At 43.3% G+C, this 21,303-nt stretch overlaps 1 protein-coding gene across 2 annotated transcripts in view; it reads left to right on the forward strand.

The window, feature by feature from the left end:
* Positions 1–21,303, forward strand: part of IKZF3 (IKAROS family zinc finger 3) — a 32,364-nt gene that overhangs the window by 2,612 nt on the left and 8,449 nt on the right. For both annotated transcript variants that reach the window (XM_030508444.1, XM_030508445.1), the window contains exons 2-6: positions 2,483–2,536; positions 3,004–3,114; positions 14,434–14,694; positions 15,377–15,544; positions 17,182–17,298. In XM_030508444.1, coding sequence (XP_030364304.1) covers positions 2,483–2,536; positions 3,004–3,114; positions 14,434–14,694; positions 15,377–15,544; positions 17,182–17,298 — 711 coding nt within the window. The remainder of the gene's footprint in view (positions 1–2,482; positions 2,537–3,003; positions 3,115–14,433; positions 14,695–15,376; positions 15,545–17,181; positions 17,299–21,303) is intronic.

Raw genomic sequence — 21,303 nt, forward strand, 5'->3', positions numbered from 1 at the left:
AAAGAGAGATGTTATATGGTTGTTCTTAGCTCATCAAAAGGAGGTTTAGGTTGGATATTGGGAAGAAATTCTTCACTGAAAGGGTTGTTAAACATTGGAACAGGCTGCCCAGGGCAGTGGTGGAGTCACCATCCCTAAGGGGATTTAAAACGTGTGTAGATGTGGCACTTGGGGACATGGTTTAGTGGTGGACTGGGCAGTGCTGGGTTAACGGTTGGACTCAGATGTGCTTAAAGGTCTTTTCCAACCTAAACGATTGCGTGACTGTGCTGCTCAACAGCCCATCATGGGCAGGAGCCTGTTACACTCAACAAGGTGTGAATAAACCCAGACACCATCCCACCAGGAAGCAGATGAGGACTGAGCAGGTCCAGCTCGGCATTCGCACGGCTCGGGCAGTGCTGATCTCTAGCAGGTTGTTCTGCAGCTGCAGGTCGGAGGTGCTCAGAGCAGGACGGTGGATGGACTGTTTGGGGTACTCAGAAGCTCGTGTGATGTGATTTAGCGATGCAGCCTCCTTGGTGGAGAGCCTGTGCTGTCCTGGGGAATCCCATGGTTTCTAAACCAATAGAGTTACACAGGAGCATGTGCAGAACTATTCACTTTGAATCACTGTGTAGGGTCTCTCACTCTGCCTTTCAGGACCTCCTGCAGCCCAGGGCATGGCAGAATCGCTGCATTTTCCAACCCGCACCTCCTCCTGCCCTGGCTGGCACCTTTTTGGCTTAATTTTGGCTTTGGCCTTTCAGGATTTTCTCAGCCAACAGGCCAGGATTTCAGAATGCAACTAAACCCCAATTCAAGTATTCCAAAGAAATGGGGATTTCATTGTCTTGCCCAAAGCTTAATTGTTTGCACAATTCCAAGGGTTTGTGCAATTGAAGTGTCTATATTATTGCAATGTAAAGTTAAAATCAATGCTAGAGAGAATTTTGTTCCTGTATTTACTGATGTTTCTCCACCGGTATTCACAGTATAAATTGGTCTGTTTGCTGCTTTGGACCTCACTTCTGGTGTGATCATAAATGAAATGAAACAATGACAAACTAAGAGCTGTAACCGTGGACTTCCTCCATCTAATGTATTGATTTAAAAAATACAGGTTTTGTAAATATTTTAGCTTTTTGTCATTCAATTCCATTCCTATCTTTAGGCCACAAAGCAACGTTCTTAGGTCTAATAAAAGCCACTTGATGAAAAGCTCCCACTCACGCTGTATTTACATGAAGGAGAGGAGCTCTGGTTTCATTTTAGGATACATTTCGTAAGTGCTATGTCTTAAACCACTTGTCTCCAGCCAGGAGTTCCACCCTGAAGAGCTCAGGCCAGCTCCAGTCATTGTGTTTGGTTTTCCTTGCTGGTAACAGCCAGTTAAGAGTAATGGGAGCTACTGCATAACGTAACCCTGAGACCCATTACTGAGAGATGGGAGCTGAACGCTTTCAGTTAAGAAACAATGAACCAAACAATGAAAAAAACCCTTTGGAGAGTTCTGTTGTCTTGGAGTTTGCCTTTGTTTTGTTGGAGGCATCAGCCCCTCCTCTGCTGGGGCAGGTTTTTGGAAAGCCTCCTCTGCTACCGGGCTGCTTTGCTGTAGTTAACAGAGCCTTGTATTTTGACGTTGCAGAGACCACAGAAATGTTCCATAGGCAGCGGCGGTAAAGAGAGATAGTTCTGGGTAAATGTCAGTGGTGGTTAACACCTCACAGCCACTGCGTGTGCACTGCAGTTATGTAACTGTCAGAAAGGAATTCTACCAGGCTGGGAGCTACTGTTTGATACGGTCAAAGATGAGAAAAGATTTTATAGTATATAAAAATCGAGGAGAGAAGGGAGGAAGGAAGCAGGTAGCTGTGACGCCATGAAGAAAATCAACCCTTACATCAGTGACATCTCAAGACATCAAGATGCTTCACTGGACAGGTCAGAGCTGCCTCCAGTTCAACTTACCAGCCTGAATTCAGGCACTGGAGTGGGAGATGGAAAAACCTGCAGCTTAAGTTGTCTTCAGATGTCCTGCTGAGTGCTCAGTGCTTTTGGAAACCACACATGCAGCCCTCTAAATTCCTTCAAGAATCCCTATCAGAATCTCTAAATGGGAATTAGGTGGAAGTAGATGTCATGAGGATAATAAGGTTTTCCCTCTGTGTTGGAAAAGGAATGTAAAAACACCTTTGTGCTTTATAGAAATTCACTTCCTACAGAGTTACTACTGCTCCGCTGTGCTCGCAGGATGGTACATTGCAAGTGTAAGTTCCTCTGTTCTGCAATAGTTTTAAGTTAATCCCTTTTCTGGGCACATGCCAGTGCTCGAAGTTGTCCAATGGAACGTAACAATTATTTGGTATTTATTTCTGTGAAAGTTTTGCTTTTTCACTTTTGCTTTCAATCAAGAAAATGGGAATTTATAGGATTAGAACAACTGTGTCACAAATGATTCTGAATATTAAAAGAGCTCTGGTGGCTTTTCTGTCTTTTGCAGGTTCACAGGCAGGTATGGACCTAAGTAATCCCCAGGAACAGCCCATGGCTGCAGGTACAGTGCTTCGAGTTATGTTCTTTCACCCTCTCTTGAAGAAATTGAACTTTAAACGGAGAAAAAGGTCTGAATCGCAGCTTATTTCAATTCCCAGAACACCAAATAGCGCCAGGACAAAGATGGGTGTTGAAGGCAAAAGGGAGATTGTAGAATTGAAATAAAGCTGTGGATATTCAATATAATATTGGAAAATGATACTACAAGGGGGAGGGGGAAGACTGGAGAGCGGGGAAGGGAATGTTTCAGGAGAAAGCTGGAAGTTTGGATAAGGGGAGCAAGAATAATGTGATCCTGTGTGAGAGTTTGCCCATGACTTTGAGAAGCAAATCCATCCTAATGCCTCTGCAGGAAGAACACTGTGGGCATGATGAGCAGCATCAGGAATTTGCAGATACTTTGAGGGAATCACTTGGAAATGCTCTTGGAGCATGAATAGTTAATTGTTGTGTTGGGGTGTTTTTCAGAAGGACAGGAGGTTTTGCCAGACTGTAATCTGAACAAATCCCAGGAAATGGAAAGGATGGATAATGCAGAAGATATTAAGGAACACAATCAGTCAAATGAAGAAGTAGAAGGTAAAGTGGAGACTGAATTCTGAAAAATAATAGTTATATTTTGTCTTTTCATTCATCTGGTCATGCTGTGAGAGTGATTAGGAAGTTTACTCTGGATCATGGCTCTGGTTTTCCTGTATGGTTGTAAAAGGATGAGCAATGCAATTACTTTAAAGTGTTTCAACATGCCCTAGAGGAGGAGTAACTGTCTCCCACAAGGGAACCTCACGTGCATTTCCTAAAGGTCACTTTTACAGGAACAAGATAAAACCCTGTGCATAGGGCAAGCTCTTCAAGATGTGTTGGAGCATGTGAGTTCTTAAAAGTAGTTTGCATATGACAAATGCACTTTTTATTAATGTTGCTGAGCTTCTCTGAATCTGAAAAATAACATGCTTTTTGTTTTAAAGAAAGAACAAATTACCTCAAATTCATAGGACAACCCAGCCCTTTAACATTTCAAACTGTAGCTGTAATCCTGTGCTTTAAACTGTGGGTGAACAGAAGGTTGGCCAGTTTACCATGTTGTTTAATTTGAACAGTAAACCCTTCCTACACAGCTCTGAAAGAAGACACAGGTATGAATAAAAAATTAAACCAATAGCTGCTATTTTTTAGTGAAGAGGTCCTATATAAATGCATATTTCTGTGTAGCTTTAAAAAGTAGTAGCCCATCTTCATTTAATAGCTATAAGGTAAAAGAAGCAGCCCCTGGATGTAGCAGTCTTGCAGCCCCTCACTGTTTAGGAGCTGTGTAGATGACAGATGTAGAGCAAGAGACTTTGAATCCCTTCCTTGAGGTAGAAGCTTCTAAAGTGAAATCACAGCATGAATAAACCTTCCTGCCAGTGAACGAACTTATGCCAGTTCTCAACCACAAATAGTGAAAGATGCTGCCTGGTGGAGGATGTGGTGTCCATATCCTGGGGAAGAGGCAGGTTCATGTGGCCTTTCAAGTGCTGCATGGCCGTGGCACTGTCAGGACAAATGATGGCTGTGGCTTTGGTCAGTTCTGAGGTAGCTTTTACGTATCACTAAGGAATTGTCTCTGTCTTGGTTGCCCAAGTAGCCTTGAGTTGTGTCCTGCAATGGAAATGGGATTATTTTGGACTAACATAAAATGTTCAGGGTTAAACTTTTGCATTATTAAAGATGAAAACATGAAACCCTTGAGGGAAGTGCTGCACTAGCAAGAGCCCATCAGGAAGGTGAAGTTAATGTCCCTTGGGTATCTACAGCCCTGGTGTCTAGGTGAACTGCACCGGTGCCTCGCCTTGCTTGGTGGTAGTTGGTGGAGAGAGTGCTTGCAAGTTCCTCACCAGATGTGGCTGCGTGACAGGGTGAAATGCCTCCTGTCCCCAGAGCAGCTGCTTATTGGCAGGACTCCATTTATAGTCAGTGGAGAGTAGCTTAGTGTAGATGTCTGCAATGTGGGATCTAGCTTGGGCAGGTGAGTTCTGCTCTGCTTACCCCAAAAAGGGAAGTTTAATGTTTTTATCCACAGAACGTGGACGAGTTGAGCCTTTTCTACATCCAAGGCACCTGATCTCCCTTTTGGATCCCACAGCACGTAAAATCTTCACATCCATATTCCAGTTATTTCTCCATCCCTTACACCATTCCCACTTGCGCTCACACACTTCCACCTCTGCTTCCCCAGTGTCCCTGCCCTTCCCTGTCCCCTTCCTCCATCCCTAAGCTGTGGGAGGAAGCTGGGACAGGGTTTCTTTCATGACCCCTCCAAGAGGAATTGGGAATATTGGCCATCCAGGAGGAATTGCTTTAGCTTCTCCCCACCTCCCCGTTTCAGGAGCCCTGTCTATTCTGCTCCCACACACAGCATCATGGCATCAAGCAAGTCTCTTTTTCCATTCCTTGACTGACCTATGTCAGCTTCAGCACCTTTCCTCAGGCTCTTTTCCACATACCTACATCAGGTACAACTTTTTGACACTTGTGAGAGAATGTTGATGCTGATACTGCTCTCGTACACCATTCATTGTTTTACATCACTGCTGATCTCTTACACTCTGTTTGCATTTTGTTCTGCAATGCAAATACTGAGAATTCACATCTCAAAGATAAGACTACAAATACCAATAAAACCTCATTTCCCTCTGACTGACTCCCGTACCATGAGAGCATTCCTTCATTGTAAAGTGAGTATGAACTTAGTACCGTGGTGCTCAATTCTTTGATTCTCACTGTAGGAATAAAGACACAACTGCTGGGAGAAAGCTGTTGGAAATGCGCAGAAAAGCTTCAGTATCTCAGTGTGAAATGGCACAAACCAAAATCCATGTAGTGTTTACTCCATTGCCTCACTTACAGCTCTCCACAGCCATTCTGATACCAGAAGCACAATAAATCTGTTATCTTTACATGTGCTGAAGTCCTCGAGGCTGTGTGAGCAGCAGTACCTGTGTCTAAATTCCTTCCTGACAAAGCCAGGTTACTACAATTCCCAAATAATCTTAGTTTGCACGTCACGCTGACTCGAGAGCAGGAGCAGCTCCATTAGGCACTGAGCAGTGGTTGTGGGTCAGTAACTATCTGTTGTGCTTCTCGATAAGTGGAGCTGTGCCCTGGTGGTGCTGCCCAGGTGGGATTGTGATCTTTCAGGATCACTAACCCTGGTACAAAGGAGTATGGAGTATTCTCTGGAATCACAGGATAGAAATCTCAGGATGGGTGATGGCTCTTGGGAAACAGATTATGTCCTGCCTGCACCTGAACAGTCTGTCTCTTGAGAAACCTAAAAGCTCTACTTGTCTCTTTTGCACATATGATCACTAATACCCTCCTTACATGTCAAATTTATAGGGAAATCATGCAAAGATGTTGGTGTGGTTCTCATAATGTTAATCCTAGTATCCATGATCCATCCCTTTTGTGAGTAAGCAATTCCACTTCAGCATCCTCGCAATTCGTTGCAGATGACAGCCTGCAACACTGCAAACTCTTTAATCCCAAATCCCTGCATGAGCCGTGCCCACAGGGTTTGTTCCATCTGCTGAAGGTGAGACCACTGACTCGGAGAGAGATCAAGCATTTGATAACCTGCTTTCTACTGCCTTAATATGTCTGTAACATGTTTTTCTTCAGCACGATGATGTCTTTTTTCCATGTTTTGCCAGCCATTCAGTAGTAATCTTCCATTCCTTGAACTATACACTTTTTGTGAAGCTTCCATTATTAATGGCTGATGCTCTAAATACATTGTGGGCTTTATAGAATCATAGAATGGTTTGGGTTGGAAGGGATCATCTAGTTCCAACCCCTGAGACTTTAAGCAGAAGTTGGAGCCTGGTCACATCTAGATGTTGTTTGACTCTGGTGGAGTTTTTATGCTAAAGCTGCAGAAAGTGGTACTCCGATCCTTTCAAAAGGCTACAGAAATTTCATAAAGGCACTAAATAATGAGAGGCTTCAACCTGTCCTGCTTTTAAAAGGGCTTGAGCCATGCTGAGTGCTAAGTACAGGGCAAACAATTAGGCAGAAGGCTGGAGTAATATGTTAATTAAAAGCCTGATGGAGAACAAGAAAGCAAAAAAGAAAGAACCCCCCTCTTTTTGCCTCAGGGGAATGGAAGCTGCATGCTGTGGTGCACATGGTGCACGCTTGCCTGCAACCATAAAAATACACTGTTCCCATGGTGCTTCCTGTGTCTGGGCTGAGAAGAGGCAAACCCTGAGCCAGAGAGGGGAGGAAGCGCTGAATTTCCCTGGTTTCTTTATGTGCCCCCAACACTGTTACCTTTGGTGGCCATAAATGAAGCATCTTTCATTTAAAAATGAAATAAAAAGATCATGTTCTTCCCTATGGGAATCAGAGTCAAGTTTAATTGTGGCTTAATTTCCTCATCTGTTGACTGAGTTGAGGCTGCTGACTTTTGGGCTGTTCTGACTGTTCATGAGCTTTCCTGGTTGTGAACTAAAAAGCAATAGAAGCCACATTTGTGGTTTCTGGATGCCGATTGCTGCTGCATTTAGGTGTGTGAAAGGGGGGGGTAAAAGCCTGGAGGGAGCCAGGAGGGGGTGAGAAGCCCTCGCCTCGGTGCACTGAGGTTCCAGTGGTGCTGCTCACGCACGCACTTATCTGCTTGTAAAGGAAGTGCCGTTTTTTATCAGCTATTACATCTCCCAAGCCCAGATCGAGCCCGGCTGCTCATGGGACTCAGGGGTTATCTCACAACATCAGCAGCACCGTGCTGCAGAAGTTCACTTGAGAGGGGATTTCTGTAAGTGTTAAAACCAGGCAAGGAGTCTGTGCTGCTCCACTGTGTCAGGCCTCTCTGCTTTGGTGGCTACACATGAACCCAGAGTTGTGTCTGAGTCTTATCACCGAAAGATCCTCTTGACTTTGTTTTAACTCTCTGTACTGTACCAGCAGCAGCAGGGATGCTGCCAAGAACATTCAGTGACATCAACAGTGGGTTGTCTCACCGCAGCCTTAAATGACTGACATCAGCTTGGCCTATCCTGCACGATGGGAAGCCCAGAGCTGATCCAGAAACTTGGATAGTGTCATGGCCTTGAAACAATCACAAAAGTGCAGCTATTTCTTATTCTAATTAACCCATCATGGTCAGCAGAAAATTGAATTTGCTTGGGAGATATCGTGGAATCCCAGACTGGTTTGGGTTGGAAGGGACCTTAAAGCTCATCTAGTTCCAAGCCTTCCCCTCTGCTCTGAGTTTGGGTTTGGTGGACAGGCCTGGACAGTACTAAGTGGACACATGTGCTCCTGGAGAAGAGCAGGCTAAAAGTAAATCACAAATATTTAATTATGAAACCCTAAATTTGGAGAGAATGTACTTGTAATCTCAAATTCAAATCTTGAAATCTATATTGTTTACTACAGACAAATAGCTTCTAGTTGAATCAAATCACTTAGATTTGTGAAGTTTATGGTGTTTGAGGAATTTGAACAACATCTTAACCAAGCTCCTGTCTTTGATTAAAACTCCATTGAGACGGATCACAGATTTCCCTGTTCTTCATGTTATTAGACTATATTTTCTCTTCACGTGATACTTTTATAGTGTCAAATACAAGAGGATGGTGGATTATAAGAAAAGGCTGAATGGAACTCCACTTTCAACTTCTCAGCTTTGAAGTTCATTTGCAGAAGCAGCTGACCAGAGAGGCTCATGCCTGAGTGGTCACATTAGTAATAGGTCCCCTGATATAACTAGTGAAGGTGATTATCTGAATTTAACATGTGGCCTTTCTCAGTCTGACTGTTGGGTCCAGATGTTCTCTGATTAAGTGTCTAATTGCAGCCTGATTTAACGGTTGTGGTTGTATGTGGCTTTCTGGACTTCAGGAATTGTCATTTTAGAAGTGTTTTCTGTGAGTGCTGTTCTCTTCCCTGGCACAGAAGGGAAGAACTTGTCCGGTTTCATCTTGTTCTGTGTGGCTTTTTTAAGAGGGAGACTTTCGAGCTCTTGAGATTTGAAAGGATGATGTTAACAGGTGTCAGAAAGGAACCAAGGTTCATCTGGCCTTTGGAAAAACTGGGTGCTGGAGGCCTGGGGATGTGGGGTGGCATTCCCTCTGATTCTCTGTGCTCCATTATAGGCAGCTGAGGAAAACCAGCAAGCTGTCAGTGCCTTTTTTAAGTAGAAAACACCCAAAAATAAAATCCTGTGGGAGTTCGAGCATAGCACTGACCATATCCAGCCCCTGGTCACGTTGTCTCGGGTGATGGCATTCTGCCTCCCCAGATTCTGTCTGTAGTGTCAGTTATGGCCTGGGGCTGCGGGGTTGTCCTGCTCAGCTCCAGCTTTGGTAGTGTTCCCTTTGGAGAACATGTTTCATTTCCCCCTATTTCTGTTAGTAGAACTTTAACTATTTTGGCAACATTTTGAAGGAGAGCCCAAAAAGTCCCGCTAGATGATTATTAGGCAGAAATGGGGAAAAGATAGGAAGTACTGGATATGAAATTATAGATTTGTAAATGAATATACATAATAACAAGAAAAATCTTTGTCTTTGAATACAATGCTTTAAGAACTAGTTACACAATTCAAGTTTCCTGGCTCACGTGAACTTGGAGATGATGTGTGTTGTTTGATTATATTTTATCGAGTTTTGCTTGTAATGAACTGTACAACTAGAGAAATTATTCTGTGTTTTAATGCTAGAGAGACCCTGGTATTAATGAAGTAGAAAATACGCATCCAACCGCTCGGAAAATGATGCCTGGGTCGGGTTTTCTTTTTTCCTTTCCAATTCTCAGTGCTGCATTTCAATTTGATTTGTTTCTATTTTTGTTTCAAGTCACAACAAACCCAAAGAAACACATTACCACAGAGTATTTTTAGGGTGAAATTTCCACCAGGTGCATACCGCACGGGTTCATTCGGGAATTACCATCCAAGGGTGCTTCATACACTATCTAAACAAGATAGTGCTTGGGTGTTGTACAAAATGGAGACTGAACAACAGTACTGGAAGGCACAAAGATAAAGCAAATATAGAATCCCAGACTGGTTTGGGTTGAAGGGACCTTAAAGCTCCTCCAGCTCCAACCCCCTGCCACGGGCAGGGACACCTTCCACTAGAGCAGGTTGCTCCAAGCCCCTGTGTCCAACCTGGCCTTGAACACTGCCAGGGATGGGGCAGCCACAGCTTCTCTGGGCACCCTGTGCCAGCGCCTCAGCACCCTCACAGGGAAGAACTTCTGCCTAATTTGTCCAAGTAATAATTTTAGTTAGTGAAGGCAGTGAAACCTGTGGATTTCCAGTGATTTCCTCAGTAGAACAGAGGTGCTGGATGCCACACTTTGGATTTTTGGTGCTAAAGACCTGAGCAGGCCAGGTGTGGTGCTGTACCCACTGTGTGTGGGAGCACATGGTTATTGCCACTACATCTTTGTCCCTGTTGTGGCCACTGCTGTCTAGCTGGAAGCTGATAGTGCTCCTGGGTGATTGCTCCCTCCTTTGATGGCAAACAAGGATTCATAAAAGCTTCAATCTCATAAAAGCATTGTTGTGGTTGTAAAAAGGGAGCTTATCACTGGAGTCAGTGGGAGAAACCAGGCCAGCTTGAGCCAAAGAGCCTGGAACTTCTTTTGCTTCCCTAGAATTGAACTCTGCAAGTGAGGTAAACAGACATGAAGAAAAGTTCCTTTATCTCTGTGTTGCCTCTGTTAAAAACCCAACAATCTCACATTGCTCTTGTGTCACTTCACATGTTATAATTCCCCATCATAGTCTCCAGATGTTCATACATGTGTATGTCCTTGTTTTATTATTTAAGGAAAAACCCTCAGATACAGCATTGCTGATTATTTTGATGTTTGTCATTTCGATACAAACTGCAAACCTCTCTTTATTCATTGAGGAACAGGGTTGGGCTTAATTCATAGCAAATCTTCCCCCGCAGTGTGTTAATTCCATGGTAGAGGTGTTTATTCTGACTCAAATCTGGAAACTCCGCTGCCTTTTTCAGTTTCCCCACGTAGGGCTGTTGTGTCTCAAGCTGCCTCAGGTACAGGAATCTCACATCCTGGGAGGAGAACAGCTCTAGCAGGAGCAAACTGAGTTTGGGTTTTAAACTGCTGTTTCTGGGGATGATTTGTGGAGGGAACTGTGCTGAATCCAGCAGTTAATACCTGTCAAATCCAGGTAGGCACCAGAGTCCTTCAATATGTGCCTGTATCGACTCCCTTCTTGTTCTTTGGCATCTGACTCCTATTAACAGCTGTCAAAACCTGGTAAACTATTTATGTGCTTTCACAATTTGTTTAATTGCATAGTTAGGAAATGGCATACAAGAAAAGCTTTTCCTTTTTCTTTTCCCCCTTTAGTCTGCCTGAACATCTGTAGCATTAGGGGCTCATTATCTCGGAATTGGCACAGCAAATCAGCAGCAGCATTAAAGTGCCACATTAAGATGATGAAGTTTCTTTGTTACCCAGCTGACTTTTTGCATGTGCTGAGGATTTCACGATTATGACCCCGCTCCTTGTAAAACACTTGAGTAACATCACCCTTTTGTGCTGTTGTCTTTAATAGCTTCTGCTTTATATTCTTTGTGCTTTTCAGAACACTGCTGGTAAACTTTGCTTAACAACGGGACCAAACTGGTGCTCTTCTCTCTAGATTTGATGCCAAGGTCTTGGATTAAATATAGATATTGGGGGGTTTTCCTTCTGGGACCTCCTCCTGGAGAAAATAGCCAAGATAATGCTCTGGCCTGGCCTGTTTGCTGCTGGTGAATCCTTTCTTTAGTCATGCATTTTCTAACATACACAAGCGCTGTTCATGTGGTGACTCAGTCTGCAGTTGCCACCACAGCTTTATTTTGGATTTTTTCCAGAACCCATTGTTTTTACAATGTTTCAGGTGAAACAAAAATATTACTCTGGAGTAATGCCTTTCATCTTGTAATCATCTCCCCAGGAAATGAAACCATGTGCATCAGCCTTAACACATCATGCTGGTGCTTTGTTGTGTCAAATCCACAACAGGGTTTTGCTGCAGTGTTATTATCTTCTTGAGCTGCCTCAAGAAAAATAGTTACCTGGGCTTGGACACCATGAATGTTTTTTAACTCTTACAAGCTCTTTACTTTCCTAAGCAGGGAAGAGATGATAGCACTTCTTTTGTTCAACTGGGGGAGCTTTGTTTGTGGTGTTGGGGATAATGGTGTTTTCCCTCAGTCAAATTTCCCTTTTCTCGTTGAAGTTACAGCCACTTTCCTCTTGCTGAAGGTGGACCAGCCTGGAAACTACCTGATCTCCTTGAAAAATGTTGATATGAGTTTTGAGTGACAGATACAAACATTTGCATGCAGCTGCTGATCTCCTGATCTCACAGGGTTCCCCGTGCTTCCAGTACACAGAGCAAAAGTGGGGGCCGTGAAAAGCATTTGGTCACTTCAGACCTTTGGTTCATTTTAGGCTGACCTGTACTGAGTTGTCCTTTCCTCCGAGTGCTTAATACCAAAGCTTCCTTCTGTAATGCTCTCACGAACGTAGACTCTAAAGAATAACAGGACTTAGGAGAGAAAAATCGCAACCCTTCTAACATCTATTTGGTTAAAACCCCACCTCTTCCCTAGTTCTTTCTGTCGTTTTCAGTCATCAGAAGGTGGGCTTTTTCCATTGAGGTTCTCCAAATGCCTACATGGAAACTGAAAAGCAGTGGAGCCTTGGTGGGATGACACTCCCAGCTGAAGTGGGAGTGAGGGTTGTTGGGGGAGGCAGTGGTGGGAAAGCCTTGCTCAGTGCATCCTTCTCTGTTGCTGTCAGAACACACCAGTATTGTGAGCAGTCAGCAATGCGGAAAATGCAGAGGTATTTATTTTCCATGGTGGAACTGTAGGATGGTTTGCCCAGTTTGTACCAGTCAGCAAGTGCTTGCCATGGGGAACTCAAACTGGTGTTCGTGCTACACTACAGGAACACTGGCACGACTGTAAAAGAGTGAAAACCTGTGAGCTTGTGGTGAGAAACAGCAGAAAACAGTAGAGAAGTCTTCTCAGTTGGAGCTCACAACTGGTCCTTCAGCACTAAGCAACTGCGTTTGATGCAGACCAAAGGTGAGACGTTAAATAGAAAGTGGGAATTGAAATTGCTTCTGAAAGTACCACCAAGGTGCAGCTGCAACGTGCACTTCCTTTCAGCATGCTCTGCAGGATGTAGCAAATTAGTTTGGAGCTGCCTCCTTTTGAGAGGGAAAAAAACCCCAACCAACAAACCTTGGTTTTAGGGGGGAAGAGAGATTCTGCTGAAAGCTGCTTTCAGGAATTGGTAGGAATTTTTCCTTAGAGTAATAGAAATGGATGTATAAACTAATTTTGAAGGAGTCTTCAGAGCAGGATCACCCTTGCACCCTCGGATATGAAGTAGGTAGCAAAGTCACCTGCAGAGGAAACCCTGTTTCAGTGGAAGCAGGAATCATAGAATCATGGAATGGTTTGGGTTGGAAGGGACCTTAAAGATCAGTCCTGAAGCCAAACTCTGAAAACCATCTGAGATAGGGGGACAAAACCACACAGAATGGGTGGAAAAGCCACCCTGATGTGGATATCATCATCTAGGGAGAGCACCAAGAGGAATCTTGAAGTTTTCCACACTACTGTGGATTCTCACATAGGATGGAGAAATTACCACCTGCTTGTTTCTTCTGCCTCATTTCCACCCAAAGTAAGAGATTGCCTGCGCTTGGTGCAAACATCTGGGCTCAAGGAGGGAATTTACCACTAAAACATAGTTGAAAATGTTGATTTCATAAAGCATTGCTTGCCAGATCTTTATTTTTCAGGGCTGCTTTCATGTTGCCACCTCATTTTCGCTGTCACCCATTTTTTGTTCTCGGCATTTGATGTGGTTTATTACTCAGAACCAGAGCTAATACATATTCAGCAGTCCATGGTCTGTACTTTGGAGAAAGGACAAGTGATTCAGTGCCAGATTTAACTGTCTAACCCTCAGTCTGAGAGAGGAGCAGGTGGCCAGGAGAACAGTACTTTCAAACAGGAAGCTCTGTGTTTGATCTCTTGGTGCTTTTCTTCACATAGTAGCTTGAGGCATAACTTTCAGCTCTTGTCTGGATGGAAAAGTCAGCTTTAAGCAGAAAGAAAAGCTGTCCTGTCTTTTAGTAAGGATTTGAATGCAAGTTGCTGGTGACGCTGGAGTTAATGATGGAAAGGAAATTCAACAACAGAACTTGGGAATCATCAGGTGTTTATATAGTGGGACCAACATGGAACATTATTGTTAGTAAATTACGGGGTATGTGTTGCATTTGCCTCTTTGGCATGAAATTACAGTCATTTAAGGCAATGGCTTTGGTTTTCTCTGGACATGGCTCCAGAACCAGGAACCTATCTGAAGGCCATGGATCTTCACGAGTCTTTGGGTTCTTTACCATGTAGTTGCAATATGACTTTGGGCAAATCTTTTCCTGTTTCTGGGGTGCATTTATTTATCAGTATATCACTTTTCAGGCACCAAAAGTTCCATGAGAAGATATAAATATCCTTTTTAATTTGTGTCTTTCTGGATTTCCAATTCACAGGATAGTGCCATGTCATTGCAGGAGTTTATATTGTGATATACTTTATATAGTAGAAGGAAATTATCCATCAAAGGTAAATAACAGGCAGGTCAATGTTTTTAAAGGTTCTCTCACTGTGAGTATCATGAAGTGTACGCGACCCATGAAGATTCAAGTCTCAACTGCATTTCTTCATCTTTGGGGTTTAAATAAATTTTTAGGAAGATTGATAATGTAATTTGCTGTAATACTTGGTAAGTTTTTTCCTAAGATACTTCCTTGTGCATAAGATGAGCATTTTTCACTTTTGTGCTTTGTTTTATCTGCAGATGATGTGGTTAAAGTGAAAGGTGAATACAGTGAAAGAGAGGAGAGTGCTTTACATTTGGAGCCAATGGAAACCCCTGAAGAATCTGAACTGCCTTATACCTATCCCAGAGAATATAATGAATATGAAAGCATTAAACTGGAAAGACATTCGGGTTCATATGACAACATCAGGCCAGCTAGTGGAAAAATGAATTGTGATATCTGTGGATTAGCCTGTATTAGCCTCAATGTCTTGATGGTTCATAAGCGTAGCCACACTGGTAAATATCCCTCTATTATTCTTGTAAGAGCTGAATACTGAAAGGATAATTATTTGTAATCTAGACTACTTGTTTTTATCAAAGGATACTAAAATCAGGCCTTCCTTCTTCTGTCCTTGATGCCACACATGATCTGTAGCAAGTTACTCACTTTTCTGTGCCTCACTTTACCCCCTTGTCTTCTTATCAGGATAAAATGCCAGTCAAAGTGTGTTTGTGGGGCATTTTAAGGATTTTGGATGAAAGGCACTACATAATTGAAGTATTTTAGGCACAAAACACAAGTTAGATTGGTTTTGTGCTGCCATTTCCAGTCTCTGTCTGTATTTCTCTTTGTGCTATACTTTGGCAACAAACCAGTGAGCATCTTGGGTTTCAACCTGCAGTAAGATAAGCCCTTTTTTTCTTAAAGTTGCTAGCTTGTTGGAATCAGCCTCCTCCAGAACGCTTATTTCCATGGAAAAACTGCACAGTGTTTTCCGTAGTCTACATATGTTGCAAGAAGCTCTGACACCAGGGCTGCAGTAACTCCCACTGAAGTCAACGGAAGGGCTGTGTGTGTTTCTATAGAAAAAAATTGATCCAGTATCTCATTCTTTCCCCTTCCAAAAAGGAAAGGGTGTGAGGATACGCATGATACCCACATAACCATTAAATGTCCTTTTTTGTATGTCATTTTAAGGTGAACGGCCATTCCAGTGTAATCAGTGCGGAGCTTCCTTTACTCAGAAGGGAAACCTCCTCCGCCACATTAAACTACACACAGGGGAAAAACCTTTTAAATGTCATCTTTGCAGTTATGCCTGCCAAAGGAGGGATGCGCTAACAGGTCACTTAAGGACACATTCTGGTAAGTGACTTCAAAGGCACTTCATGTGTTTTAGATGTGTGTCACTAGGACACGAGGCGTGGAAAATAAAGAGTCTGTCGGCAAAGTCGGCTCAGCCAGTCTGGTTTTGAGGAGTCAGCAAATAGCAGTGACCACTCACCTGCTTGCTGAGCTGATGGAACCATCTCGGGACTCGGCTCCACTTTTGATGCAGAAGGAGGGCACAGGGAAACCCACTGCGTACTGTGACAAACCAGACCTCCTTGCACAAAATAACTCCTTGGTGTTTCCAGAGCGCAGCCAGCTATGTCAGCAAGCTCCGTATTTGAGGAGTGCTTTGCTGGGTCTTCCGTCTGTTCCTACCCTGAGCTGGTAGGAGAGCTTTAGGAGCATCACCCAGGACAGCATGATCCTATTGGCAGTTAACACCTTGCCGTTGTGTAGTGCCTTTCATCTGAATGTCTTAACATGCTCAACAAATGCCAGGGCTTTTTCCCAAGACTGGTAGGGTGTTCTGTCCATTTTCCAGATGGGAATAACGGAGGCATAGAGCTGAGGTGACTTGAATAACAAGCCAGGTATAAATTGATTAATGTTAGTTCCCCCAGAGCCAGGCTGTGCTTCCTCTTTGATTTGTGTATATCCTGTGTTATAATGGGGCCTAGGCACAAAACAGTTATTCTAAATGATAGATGTTATCTCTGCACTGCACTTCACAGGCAAAAAAATTCAGCCTCACAAAGAATCAAAGTTAAAAATGAGAGTATCTGACATGAATAAATGAGGTTCTGGTTTAATCAAGCCCCAGCACAGCGGTGGTGTCTGTCCCCCACCAGCACAATGTTAAAACCATCATGCTTCAAACACATCATGTGGTTATCATGACTGAAGTCTGCAAGAGCTGGCTTATCAAATGGGAGAAAGAAAATCTCTCCAAGTGAATCACATCAGTGAGTGAACAATTGCATTAGCAGCAGGGATCACAATATCCAGTGCAAGGCTAGTTGTATTTGTGCTGTACAGGGCTGATATTTTGCCTGAGTGTGTCTGTTCACAAAACAGTCATGAGACAGTTTAATAAGTGCTGCCAGTCCTGATCTATGAGGCACTGGGAAAGGCTGTGTGGATATCTTGAGTTTCAAACAGGTTTGCTTTAGCTTAAATGAATTAGGAACATCATTCACTTTACAAAACATGCCTTTGGAAATTAAAAGAACCTCACATATAGTTTTGGGTTTAAGTTCTTCAGTTTCATGAAATCCTTGAAAAAGTCTGTATAGATAGGAACTAGGTGAGGCAGTTGGGACAGCAGCAGCCCCGGTTTACAGCAGGACAGTTGCTCTTCCGTAAGGAAGTTCGGCCAAGAAAAGCCATTAGCTAGAGTAGGGCTCCAGGAACCTGAGCTCCTAGGAGCAGGGTCTAATCCTCAATCCTCTCCTTTCCTGGTGCTGAGTTTAAGGGATGAAAAGGAACTCTATGCCTGGTGGGTTGCATCCTTGAGTGACTCTCATTTTGTGATGATCAAGTGCTCATAAACTCAACAGAAGCTTAAAGCATGTTCCAAGAGCTGACTGCATGCTATTAGTAAGGATACACTTGAATGCCAGGCAGAGAGTGTTTCAGGAGTGGTTATTTGTGCTGCACTCTTCCTTTCCTAGTGGAGAAGCCATACAAGTGTGAGTTCTGCGGGAGGAGCTACAAGCAGAGGAGCTCGTTGGAGGAGCACCGGGAGCGGTGCCGTACGTACCTGCAGAACGCTGGCGTGTGTGAGCCTGGTGAGTGTGTCACATTGCAGTGGCTTTGAGGGGTGGTACATCACAGTGCTTTAGAAAAGGGCATCTGGTAAGCTGTTAACGGACAGCCTGAGAACAGTTTTTACTCCAGTCATTTTCAGGAATCTAAAGGGCTGTAACATCTTTGGAAAGGGTCTAGTTTAATGCATCCCTCAGGCAATTAGTTAAAGAATACTTTTATTTTAATCACTTTTTTGTTTCACAGTTACTTTGAATAAAACATCTAAAATACCTTGCACACAGCATTTCTGTAGGTGACACTCACAGTAAGTTAAATTATTCCTACATGGCTGCTATTTCCTGGCTTATTTTACTGGCTGAGTTGGTGTCTGTGGCTGTTGACAATAGTTGTTCACATGTCTCAGTCCATGGTCTCCCTGGAGCCTTCTCTTCTCCAGGCTGAACAAGCCCAGCGCTCTCAGCCTGGCGCCGGGGCAGAGCTGCTCCAGCCTTTGGAGCATCCATAACTTGAAGGACTCGAGCTTCCTGGTTTTGAGTTTGAATTTCTTTCCAAGGAAAAGATTAAACTGAGTTTTCAGAGAAGAAAACTAAAATGTAAAAATATACTTAGAGAGTTGACGACATTTACCAACATTTACCCTTGAATAACAACAGTAACTTAAAAATTGTATTTAGTGAGATGATTATCAAGCAAGGATTCTGCAGGCTCATCACAAGCCAGGCCTGAAAAACAGTGTGAAGACCTGTTGATACACGATGATAACAATGTGGGTACAAGAGTCCTTACCCCGTGCCAAGTGAATAGGTTGGTGTATCAGGCCTTAGGTCACATGCACACACACAAGCCTCCATAAAGAAACAATGATTTGTTTGGAAGTTTGAGTTTTATAGTTTTACATGGACTATTTTCTTTTCAGCAAATGACATGTTTTCGTAGTAAAATGAAATGATGATCAGAGCATCAGCAAGTTTTGGGTTTCATGAGAACCCATACACATTGTAACTGTGGTTTGATGGTACAGCACAGATTCCCATGATGGCAATCACTCGGAGCTGCCTACCACGTGAAAATGGAAAACATGATACCTGCTACAGATTTCTGCTTTGAAATGTTCCTGGTGGTTGATATTCATTTCAGAATAGCAACATTTCACTTATCCAGAATGTGGTCTGTGTACTTGCTGCAGTGGCACAGAGGAAATGTGAATTTCCAGTCCCTCTGCCTTTGAGACTTTGCATCTTAAAAATACAGCCCTGTTTTTAGTGGAGCAGCGAGGTTTCTGACAAACAGGAACCCCAGTCTTGCTGAGGCATTTCCATTCCATTCTCTGCTATCAGCACTCTGTTAAATGACAGAGCCTGAGCGTGGGAAGGCGGGAAAGGGCCTCGGGAGCTCATTTAGTGCTTTCGATCTGATTTTTTCCTCTAAATGTAGCATTTTGCACTTGTGTTTAGTGAGCATTTGTTTTACTTTCTGGCCATTCCCCTACTTATCCACATCACTTTGAATTGGGGAACTTCCCTGAAGTCCTTGCAGCCTTCTCATGTGGAGCCATCTTGAAGCTCAAGCACACTCTACATGCCATCATCCAATAATTCATTACAATATCAAAGAGCACCAATACTAACCATTCTAGCTGCTTTTTAGTGCAAGGTTTGCATGTTCCAGATGTGGAAATATCTCTGAACAAAGAGTTTTATGTAACAATATTGTCAGAGCGTTACTCAGTCCCTGATAGCGATCTCTGGTCGCATCGTTCTCATTGCACAAGAACCCACCTCTCCGTTCCACTCTCCAGTGTTGAGTGACCACATAGAAATGCTACAGGAAGCAATGCCTCTAATTTGAGCTCTGCTTTGTGCTTTAGGGGGTTGTTAGCAATGCCCACATGTTCTAAAAATGACACTCACGTTTCTGGGGTGACAGAAACCACACCATGGAAACAGTTCAGTAGAAGTTAAATCATTGTGTGTGTTCATGCCCTCGGCTGGAAGGAGAGTATCCGCTCTGTGTGTCTGCAGAGTGACATGATGGTGAGGTGACAGCACTGTTTGAGAGAGGTGGCTCATCCCCCAGTCATTATAAGGAAACATAAGTACTCATTCATATAGATTTAGATTAGATATTATCTAATTATATTATTATTATTAGATTATTGGAAGGGAGATTGAGATGAGCTCTTGGGCAGAAGCTCTTCCCTGTGAGGGTGCTGAGGCGCTGGCACAGGGTGCCCAGAGAAGCTGTGGCTGCCCCATCCCTGGCAGTGTTCAAGGCCAGGTTGGACACAGGGCCTTGGAGCAACCTGCTCTAGTGGAAGGTGTCCCTGCCCGTGGCAGGGGGTTGGGACTGGAGGAGCTTTAAGGTCCCTTCCAACCCAAACCACTCTGGGATTTTGATTCATGTTGAATCACATCTGCACAGAAATTTTCTTCTGGAATTGCTATATAAAGAGAAGCTCACAACTGGAATGTTCACAGCACTGAGGCGGGCAGCAGTGCTCTGAAGCACCGCAGAGACCTCTCTGGTGGTGGTGAGGGGAGGCTGTAATCAGTGTTAGCTGAGTAGGAGGCGGTACCCCAGATTTAAAAGCAGTCAGGCCATTGGAACTAAACCCCATCCTACTACTGTGAAAAATAATGTGGTATTAGTGGGTCGAGTAATTGAAGAGAGAGACAGGGCCTGACTATTTCTCCCTGAGAAGCCTTTAGAGAATTTTGAGTGATTAAAACCAAACTAAATACTAAATATTATTCTTGGACTGTTTAAGAAATGGTCCAGAAGAAAGAGGCAGGGGAGATAATTTTAAGTTCACTTTTGGGTAGAGAGCAGTGTTGTGGGAGAGAACCAGTGTAACCACCTGTGTCTCTGGGAGCAGAGACTGTTTCCCTGAGGGCACTCTGTGAAGACGTTGTCAAAGACCTTTTGTGGCCCATAAATAGAGATGATTTTTTTTTCTTCAGGAAAAAGCTGGCTATTAGCAAGGAGTAGGAAATCTTAATGTGAAAGAAAACACCCTCAGCCTTAAAATAAAATGGCAGAGAGACATCAAGCTGGGAGACTGATAATTACAGATGTCCCAGAACATCTTACGCAGGTCAGTAGTTACTGTCTCTTCAGCAATCTCCTCTGAGTAAAGACTCTTGTTACCTCTGCAGGAAGCTGCTTGCCTGCCCTCTTGACAGTAATTTAATGAAGTTCCCTTGGTGGCACATAAATACCATTGACAACTCAAGCAGTCACTGACACACTACATTTAGACTCCAGCCTGTGTCTGGGCTGACTGAGAGGGCTCCAGAAGCTTCACTACCAGGAGAAAAAGAGTCTGAAAATGTGAAATCAAAGCTGGAGTAGAACATAAGTGCAACTGGTGAAGTTAAAGGCTGAGAAAAAGAGGAACTAGGAGATCAAAATAAGAACCATGAAGAAATGGTAGGGACCAAGGGGCTGCTTTCTGACGTGGATGATTTGTGTTTTCTTTCTTCATGTATTTTTGAATATACAGCACTGTTTGTGTTATCTTGTTCAGGGCAGTTGTGGGTTGCTGGGGGGTTCTAAATTCAAATTATTACTGATTTGTGCAGTGATCTGAGAAGTTGACAGCTTTCTGCCTTGGGGATAGTTCCAGCTTCAAACTGCAGTTATCTACAGACAATATAAAGAGCTCAGGAAGCATAGTCCATCTTTTTGGAGCATAAGTGTTAAACAGAAGCTCTGAAATCACAAATCCCATGGCAGTATCCTCAAGAATTAACTAGAGCTTGTGGCCAAAATCCAAAGGGATGATCATGTTCTGCTACCTCACTTTCCTCTACAGGTTCAACTTAATCTGATGTTTTGCTTCACTTTATGTCAACTATTACATAGTGTCTTGGTATTTCATGCTGGCAGCAGATGCATTTTAGCAGCTAATGAATATATTTATTCTAATTTGAGTTATATTTATTATAAGTCTTTAAACATCCTAGAGTAATTTGGAATCAAAATCAGCCTGGGAAAGCAGGATGTTATTACCTTTAAGGCCCTGA

Source organism: Strigops habroptila, chromosome 19, assembly GCF_004027225.2.
Source record: "Strigops habroptila isolate Jane chromosome 19, bStrHab1.2.pri, whole genome shotgun sequence".
Lineage (NCBI taxonomy): Eukaryota > Metazoa > Chordata > Aves > Psittaciformes > Psittacidae > Strigops > Strigops habroptila.